General features: G+C 65.3%; 1 protein-coding gene across 2 annotated transcripts; it reads left to right on the forward strand.

Annotated features, from left to right (window-relative positions):
• The first annotated feature begins 3,655 nt into the window (after positions 1–3,655).
• SLC39A4 (solute carrier family 39 member 4) lies at positions 3,656–8,499 on the forward strand. 2 transcript variants are annotated; one of them, XM_044244749.1, is made up of 12 exons: positions 3,656–4,416; positions 4,894–5,178; positions 5,615–5,810; positions 5,927–6,078; positions 6,169–6,340; positions 6,720–6,892; positions 7,052–7,186; positions 7,268–7,390; positions 7,579–7,630; positions 7,759–7,911; positions 8,019–8,206; positions 8,299–8,499. In XM_044244749.1, exons 1-12 carry the CDS (start codon positions 4,225–4,227, stop codon positions 8,425–8,427), a joined length of 1,950 nt encoding a protein of 649 aa, XP_044100684.1. In that variant the 5' UTR covers positions 3,656–4,224; the 3' UTR covers positions 8,428–8,499. The 2 variants fall into 2 exon arrangements, with proteins under 2 accessions (XP_044100684.1, XP_044100685.1); XM_044244750.1 differs by lacking the exon at positions 8,019–8,206 and having other exon boundaries at positions 8,299–8,479.
• Positions 8,500–8,769: the final 270 nt, after the last annotated feature.

Raw genomic sequence — 8,769 nt, forward strand, 5'->3', positions numbered from 1 at the left:
GCCAGACCCCAGTGGAGCTTCTCCTCCTCCTCCCGGCCCTGGACCCACGGGCTCCTCATTGCCTCTGGCCTCTCCGGGCTTCCTGGGCCGCGGACACCCTTTCTTGGGCTCCTCTGCCGGTCTCTGCCCAGCCTGCGAGCGTGACAGAGCTGGTCCTTGGGCCTCTGGGATAGAATTCCTGGTTTTCTGCCCTGGAGAGGCCAAGCCTTCGTCTTCCTTCCGGAAGTCCCGCTTCTGATGTCCAGCCACCCGCTTGACAAGTCCCCTGACCAGCTGGCCCAAGTCTGAGTCGGCCTCGGCCAACCTCGCCGGCTGCCCTCTCCCCAGAGCCTGTTCCCACAGGTGTCCGCGTGTCGCCAGGACCCCCTCCAGCCGGCTGTTCGGTGCTGGGCCAGGTTATTCGCTGCCCCGTGCCCCATGCGTCCAGCCTGTGGCAACAGCATGTGTGCAACACACGGCCAAGTCCACACCCACAACCCCAGGGCCCCTCTTTGCCGGCTGTTGATCCTGCCCTCAACCCCCACCAGTCTCCTCCCTACCGTCTTTGTCTGGTAAGACCCAAGGAATGTGCCCGCCACTGCTGGGAGCACCCTGCTGGCGCCCGGGGCTCCAGGTACAATCCCAAGGCCTCCCCTGGCCGCCCCACTCGGCCTGCTCCGCTGTCCTGACTGTCCCATGTGGAACAGCAACCTCTACCCGCACTTGAACTCCATCCGAAACACTCCATGCCTGATTTGTCTTTGAAAGATTGTATGTATTTATTTGACAGAGATCACAAGCAGGCAGAGAGGTCACCCCAGAGGAAGGGAAGCAGGCTCCCCGCTGAGCAGAGAGCCCGGTGCGGGGCTCGATCCCAGGACCCTGGGCTCACGACCCGAGCCGAAGGCAGAGGCTTTAACCCACGGAGCCCCCCAGGCGCCCCGAAGATTTTATTTTTAAGGCGTCTCTACACCCAACGTAGAGCTTGAACTCAAAACCCTGAGACCCAGGCTCCTCCGCTGCAGCCTGCCAGGGGCCCAACGGTGTGAACCGCTGTGGTACAGTCCACTGCCACGGGTCCCGTCTCCCCCAAGCCCAGAGCTTCTCCATCTTCCCGGACGGAAAGTCTGTCTCCAGAAATCAAACACTAGCTCCCCATTCCCCGGCCCCCAGCCCCTCGCAGCCCCCGCCCTCTTCCAGGCCCTCGGGCTCCACCAGCCCCTCACACAAACGGGTCACACAGGTGTGTCTTTCGGTGGTTGGTGTATTTCTCACTGTTGTGTAGGTGTCACAATTGCCTCCCCCTCCCCCGTTTTTTTTAAGCGCCCAACGTGGAGCTTGAATTCATGACCCTGAGATGAAGAGTGACAGACTCTGCCAGCTGGGCACCCAGAAGTGTCCGTCCTTTTGAAGGCTGAATGACAGCCGCTTGCGAGCTCAGGCCACATCTGCTCCCGTGGTCCTTCAGCGGGCGCCCCAGGTTGCTGCTGCTGGGGTTGTGAACACGGTGACTCAGGGTGTGTTTGGAGAGCGGTGGCCGCCGTGTGCTCGCCGGGTGATGGGACCCTGCGGGGACGGTGCTGGGACCGGGCGGCACAGGCAGCTGTCCGAGGTGTGGGGGGCCTGGTGACGGGCTCTCTGGCTGCTCTGGGCCGGGCAGGAAGCCATCCGCGGGGAGAGGTGGGGGACACGACGCTGTAAGTGTCCCCCAGAGCAGCACACGGCTTCAACTGGAACTTGAACTGACGGCGTCGTGCTGGTCGCCGCCGAAACATGACCTTGAGAAGAACCTGGACCGGCTGGGGCGTCCTTGAAGCCCAGCGGCTGGGAACGCCGCCCACTTCCCCTTTTCATTGTCTCCCCTGCCTCCAAGAATGCCTGTTCCGGGAGTCCCTTTAAGTGCGTTGGGAGACGACGGATCGTCCGCTGGACCGGACGCCCCCCACCCCCGTTTCCCTCCTTCACCTCTAAGACCACGACCAACATGACTCACGCTCCTTCCTGCTTCCTACCAACCCTCGGCTGTTACCACCTTCGTTTCTCCTCCTTTGTTGCTGTCCTGTATCTAACAAATACGGGACTGAGGAGCTGTCCCGGGCCACCATCCTTCCCGTGGCCTCCCCGGCTCCCGGGCCACAGTCCAGTGTCCTCCCTGGCTCCCGTTCTCCGACAGCTGACTTCTTTGTGGGTCATTCTCCCACGCGTCAGGAAAGCCGCACAAAGCAAAGGAACGTGGTCCAGCACGAACGTTACTGAGGTCAGAGGGGCTGCGAAGGACAAGCCACATGCCTGCCCCTCAAGGGCTCCTCAGTTCCACCACTCGGCCCCGGGACCCAGGAGGGCGGCCTGCACAGCTGGTCTGCGCTCTTTGCCCACAGCTCCCAGGCTGACCGGTGGATGGCCCGAGGCAGCAGACAGGTGCCAGACTCCTGCTCCACCGTTCCAGGGACCCCAGAGCAGTGGGGTAGGAAAGAGGCCACTCTGGGCCCCTGGTCCTCAGAACTGTGCCCGAGTCGGCTTGTTGACCCAGAGCACCAAGAGCCCTGTACACCCCTGCAGGATGTTCCTGTCCCCTTCTCTGGCCCAGCTCCCTCTCCGGACCCAGAGACCTCAGACTGCTGTGTGGTCCGGCTGTGGCGCCTTCCAGCACGCGTGTGGGTGGGGTGACCTCAGGCCCAAGACACTGCGCTCAGCGTGATGCCCTGCCCTGGGCACCACACGACTCTGGGGACAGAGTCCTCAGGTCTAGGCTCCCAGAAGCCCTGCAGCTCCCAGCCACACCTCACAGGGCTCAGGGTCACTGGTCGGCTGCACCAGGTGGGGAAGGGGACCCATGGGCTCCAGGAGGGGCCGGCCCCTCCCCCAACATTGCCAACCAGACAGAGATAAGCCAAAGGGTTCAAAGACCAGGGAGGGAGCCAAAAGGGAGGGGCAGGTGCAGAACGGGGAGTCACAGCCCTTCTGCCAGCTCCTGGGCCTGAAGGCTGGGCTCCCGCCTACCCAGCCCAAGACACCCTTGCCTGGTGGCAGCGAGCAGAAGGCCCAGGTTCCCCGTTTGGGCTGTGGGGCTTTGACTATCTCCTCGGGAAATCTCCCCTGGAGGGTTTGGGAAGGGGAGCGTGGCTCAGCCAGCACCTTTTCGGTTCCTTCAGAATCCAACCCCCAACAGGGATACCGCAGCCCAGGCCTGGGAGGAGAAAGCCCCACCTCCCCACCCCCAGCTGGGGCCTCCAAGGCTAGGGGTGGGGGCCAAGCCAAGGAAGCCAAGCAGGGAAGTGGCTGGGAGGGGAGTGGGGCAGAGCTGAGTTCAGGGCCTGAGAGGCAGAAGGCTGGGGATGGGGCCCTGTGGGGCTGGGGGGCAGCCTGCACCTCTGCTCCAGGCCCCCCTTGCTGGCAGCAGCCGCGGGAGAGAGGGTCAACTGTTGGAGGCCATGGCATGGCCGGAGTCGAGGATCCAACCAGGCCCTGACTTGTGTCTCCTTCCAAGTCCGGACACCTTGACAAGCTTAAGGACGGGAAAAGTTGAGGAACACAGAAAGGGTCTGAGCTACACGTCATGTGCTCGCCTACGTGACTTCTCACACGCTCTGCCTCCAGTAAGGGACAATGCGGCCAGGGTCATGAGTTCTTAGTGGTCCTTGTTGTTCTGTACCTCCCAGGGCGGCTCCCTGGTTGATTGTCTTGCTAATGGCTTTAGCCGAGAATACCGGCATCACGAGGTTTGTTTGTAGTTAAAGACTTGTTATAGAAACTTGCGGTCATCTGACTAGGTACTGATGTATCGCTGCTACTGCGGTCTGCCATATAAATGCTTGTAAGATGTGGACTACATGTGGCACTGATGGACACCCTCTTCAGTGTCCCTGTTGCCCCCATCTCTGTTTCTTAACTTTTCTTCATCATCCTCTTAGCCCCCACGGTTACCCTGGTCCATTCGTCGCGCTGGCCACGACCGTCGTCTCTGCCCCTTTGCTCCCAGGAGCCGCAGCCCAGCGAGCAGGTGCCAAGGCTGCCCCAAGGAGACCCATCCTCGCCCCCCACAAGCAGCGCCTCTGACCTCCAACGGACGGCCACGGTGGGGAGGACCCACTGCTGGAATGGTTAACCCGCACCACCTCAGGCAGCCAATCACAGAGCCCGGCAGCAAATACCGGGGAGAGGTCCCGTGGGTGCGGGCGGGTCCGAGCCCAGCCCCAGTCGGGCCCAGAGCTCGGAGCGCGTCGGCGGCGGGGGGGGGGGCTCAGCATGTCTGGCCTGGTCTGGCTCCGGCTGGGGCTGCTGCTTGGCTCAATGCTGGGCACCGAGACAGCCGCTCGGCCTCCCCGCCTGCTGCCCTTGCTGTCCTCCGGCAGGGGTGCTCTGGGCCGGGCGACGCTGGGCAGCCTGTTAAATACACTAGCGGACCGTGTGCACTGCGCCGAAGGGCCGTGTGGAAAGGTAACTGCCCCACCCGACGGGTCCCCAGCTGGCCCGCTCCACCCCAGGGCTGGAAGCAAAGGGCCCTGGGCAAACTCCAGGAGGCGGGTCGAGGGGAGGCTGGGTGGCCAAGCTCCCAGGCCCTGCCTGCCGGCCAGAGCCCACCTTCGTCTGCTCTGGGTTCAGACAGACCCTCCTGCGGTTGGGGGCTGTGCTACGCACAGACAGCTCCAGGCTCTAGGACAGCCTCCCCCGTCACCCCCAGGCCATCAGATTGGCCGCGGTTCCAGGAAGAAGCCACCCGGGGATAGAGGGGCCCCTGCCTAAGGCCTCCGTGTGCGCCCGTGACCTCGCGTGATCGAGGGGATGGCAGTGGGAGCATGAGAAGGAGCCATGAGGCCGGGGAGGGCGGGCGAGGGGGAGGGCGAGACCGGTGTGCGTGGACCCCACACGGAAGCGGGCAGCCTCCCGAGCACAGACACCCCTGTGTGCCCCCAGTGCCTGTCTGTGGATGCTGCCCTGGCCCTGGGCAGGCCCGAGAAGCCAGGACTTGCTTCGGAGCCCGTCCTAGAGCACAGACACATTGCCCGCCTCAGTGCTGCTGCTGCCCTCTACCTCAGTGACCCCAAGGGCACGTGTACGGATGTGCGGGCTGGCCACTGGGCAACTCGTGCTGACCATCTCCTGGCCCTTTTGGAGGGCCCCAAGGCCCTCACCCCAGGCCTGAGCAGGTTGCTGCAGAAGATTCAGGCCCAGGCTGCTGGCTGGCCCGCTGCAGAGAAGGTGAGGGCCCAGGCAGGCCGGCCAGGAGTGGGCGAGAAGGTTCTAAAGGGATCAGCAGGGAAGGATTCCACTTAGGGGGCTGGGCCAGGCTGCAGTGGGCAGGACATCCCTTAAAGCTTCTCAGGGTACCTGGGGGAGTCTAGGGAGGGGCTTGGGAAGCTGGGTTAGGCTGAGGGATCACACGTGGACGTCCACCATCAGTCAGGGCAGAAACCTGGGGAGCCCCAGGGGGGGCCTCATCAGACAGGGGCCACAGGGAGGGGTCGGGCCCAGTGCAGGCCCTAAAGCAGGTGGGAGTTGGTGGTGGTGTTCTGAGAAGGCCGATCTGGGTCCAGGTTGGGGCAGATCTTGGGGTCAGTGACACTGGGAACACGAAGAGCTGGAGGCCAGGAAAGCCATGGTGCAGGGGAGGGCTGAGCCCCGGCTCCTCCCCCAGGCCTGCGTGGACCTGCCTCAGTTGCTGGAGGAGGCAGAAGGGGCAGGGGCTCCCAGCAGCCCTGGCCTGGTGCTGGCCGCCCTAGTGGACCATGTCAGCAGCGGGTCCTGTCTCCGCGCCCTGCCGACGCCCCAGTACTTTGTAGACTTCGTGTTCCGGCAGCACAGCGGCGAGACTCCCAACATCACACTGGCGGGTGAGGCCTCAGCTGGGCCCGAGAGTGGGCAGTGCCCCGAGTCCCCAGCCGCCATGTCCCTGGGGAGGGCAGGCCTGGAGCCCATATAGACATTGTGATTCTGTTCTCCCGGCCAGAGCTGGAGGCCTTGATGCAGCGCCTGGGGGTAGGCAGAGTGGCTGAGACACCTGACGACCACAGTGACCACAGCCATTTGAGAAATGGGGCCAACCACCAGGACCCTGTGTCCCTTGCCACCCTGAACAGCAGCTCCAGCCTGTGGGACACAGTGAGCAGCCCCTGCACCATAGTCCTGGGGAGAGATGGGGTCCCCCGGGATCTGCTCAGGCCCCTGATCCCCTGTGCTGCCACCCCCCAGGTGTGCCTGAGTGCTGAGGAAGTGATGGCTGTGTACGGGCTGTCTGACCAGGCTGGTGTGACCCCAGAGTCCTGGGCCCAGCTGAGCCCTGCCCTGCTCCAGCAGCAACTGAGTGGGGCCTGCAGCCCCCAGCCCAGGGCCCCCCCCCGGGACGAGCTCAGCCAGGCAGAGAGTGAGTGCCTGTCTCCCCAGCAGTGCCCGCCTGGCTGTGTCCATGGGTGTTGGGGGTGCAGAGGGATGACCTCACAGGGAGGAGAGTGGCCACTGGGCCAGGGCGGGGGTGGGGAAAGCTTGACTAGGGCTGGCAAGGGGAAGTGGCCTAGGAGTAGAGGGGTCGCAGGGAAATGTGGGGGGAGCCCAGGTGGGAAGGGAGTGAGGCTGTAAGGGTCAGTGTAAGCCGAGGTCGGGCCCGAACCTGGCCCCCTGCCTCCCTGGTGAGCTTCTGCTCACTCCTGGACCCCACCTGGACCCCCTCCCCTGGGAAGTAGGGGTGGGGGACAGGCTGAGGGAGGGGCTCTCAGCCCAGCTCATGACCTCGGCTTCCTCCCCAGGGTATCTGTACGGCTCCCTGGCCACGCTGCTCGTCTGCCTCTGTGCGGTTTCTGGCCTCCTGCTTCTGAGCTGCTCCAGCCACCGCATGGCCTCGCACTACATCATCCAGACCTTCCTGAGCATGGCCGTGGGCGCTCTCACGGGGGACGCCATCCTGCACCTGACACCCAAAGTCAGCCTCCGCCTTCGGCTCCCTCCCCGGCCAGGAATTCCCCTGCCTAGTCCTCCCGGAGGCCTCCCTGGCCTGGCCTCTGGCGGGGGTGGGGTGGTGGTGGTGAAAGGGCTCTGGGGAGGCCTTAACGCACCCTTCTCAGCTCCCTTCTCCCCCCAGGTGCTGGGGCTGCACACCCACCACGGAGAGGGCCCTGGCCAGACCACCTGGCGGCTTGTGGCCATGCTGGGTGGCCTCTACACCTTCTTCCTGTTTGAGAACCTCTTTAATCTCTTGCTGCCCCTGGACCCAGAGGTCAGGTGGGAGCTGGATGTGGGTGGGTGGATGGGACCCAGGTGTGGAGGCCTGGCAGGCCCTGAGCCACTGTTCCCACAGGACTCAAAGGATGGGGCCTGCAGCCACAGCCATGGTGGCCACAGCCACGGAGTGTCCCTGCAGCTGGCACCCAGGGAGCTCCGGCCCACGAAGCAGCCCCAGGAAGGCTCGCGCACCGACCTGGTGAGATGGCCCTTCCTCCAGCGACCCCACACCACATCCCACAATGACGCCAAGGACCCCTTCCTGCCCCCACCCCTGCTCCCACCCCAGGGCTTTTGTCCCTGGCCTCGGATGCTAGTCACGGGACCCCGCCCCTCCTCACCTGCCCGCCCAGAGGCTCATCCACATGGACCCCCCCACCCCCACAGGTGGCCGAGGGGAGTCCGGAGCTGCTGAGCTCGCCCCGGAGCCTGAGCCGAGGTGAGCCCAGGGAAGCCCCAGAGGGGATGAGGGGCCACGGATTGGGCCGGAGGCCGGGGCCCGGGGGGTCCGGGGGCGCCGGGGTCGGGGGCCGGGCCGGCGCCGACCCTCGCCCACCGCGCCCGCAGAGCTGAGGCTGCTGCCCTACGTGATCACGCTGGGCGACGCCCTGCACAACTTCGCCGACGGGCTGGCCATGGGCGCCGCCTTCGCGTCCTCCTGGAAGACCGGGCTGGCCACCTCGCTGGCCGTGTTCTGCCACGAGCTGCCGCACGAGCTGGGTGAGCTGCGCGCGCCCACCCCGGGGGGGGGGTGCTGCCGCGCCGGGGGCGGGGCCTGCGTGGGTGGGGGCGGGGCGCTCGGCCTGACCCCGCCCCACCCGACGCAGGGGATTTCGCGGCCCTGCTGCACGCGGGGCTGTCGGTGCGCCAGGCGTTGCTGCTGAACTTGGCCTCCGCGCTGACGGCCTTCGCCGGCCTCTACGTGGCGCTCGCTGTCGACGTCGGCGAGGACAGCGAGGCCTGGATCCTGGCGGTGGCCACCGGCCTCTTCCTCTACGTGGCGCTCTGTGACATGGTCAGGGCGGAGGGCAGGAGTCGGCTGTCCTGGGGGTGAGCTGAGCAGGGTCTGGGAGCTGGTGATTGACCCAGGGCCTGCCTCTTTCTCAGCTCCCGGCCATGCTGCACGTGCGGGACCAGCGGCCCTGGCTCCTCTTCCTGCTGCACAACATGGGCCTGCTGGGCGGCTGGACCGTCCTGCTGCTGCTGTCGCTGTATGAGGACAACATCACCCTCTGATGGCCTTCCCATCCCCTCGCCCTACTCTCGGGCCCTGGCTGCTCGCTGCCGGCCCACAGCTCTCTGGGCTCCTTGCACCTGCCGGCCAGTGTGGCGCCTGCAGTGGGGTACCCAGAGAGACCCGGGCTTTTGGAGTATCCCTCCCACTCGCCCTAGCATCCTTCAATAAAGACGTTCTTGTCCTTGGAGCCCAGCCGCACTTTCCTTGCTGTTAGGGAAGTGTCTCCCCCGGAGAAGGGCAGAGAGATGGGGCAGTACCTCTCTCCCGCCCTGGAGCTCTGATGAGTAGCCAGGAGAACTGGGTTAGGGACCCTCCAGGCAGCTAGCCCCGGTCCCTCTGTG

The sequence above is a fragment of the Neovison vison genome, chromosome 4, assembly GCF_020171115.1.
Source record: "Neovison vison isolate M4711 chromosome 4, ASM_NN_V1, whole genome shotgun sequence".
Lineage (NCBI taxonomy): Eukaryota > Metazoa > Chordata > Mammalia > Carnivora > Mustelidae > Neogale > Neogale vison.

Bases quoted from the DNA above. Each gene is read 5' to 3' on its own strand.
- SLC39A4 (XM_044244749.1), top strand. From the start codon at position 4,225: ATGTCTGGCCTGGTCTGGCTCCGGCTGGGGCTGCTGCTTGGCTCAATG. The intron at 7,187-7,267 runs GTCAGGTGGGAG...CTGTTCCCACAG, and splicing joins TGCTGCCCCTGGACCCAGAG to GACTCAAAGGATGGGGCCTG. The intron at 7,912-8,018 runs GTGAGCTGCGCG...CACCCGACGCAG, and splicing joins CGAGCTGCCGCACGAGCTGG to GGGATTTCGCGGCCCTGCTG.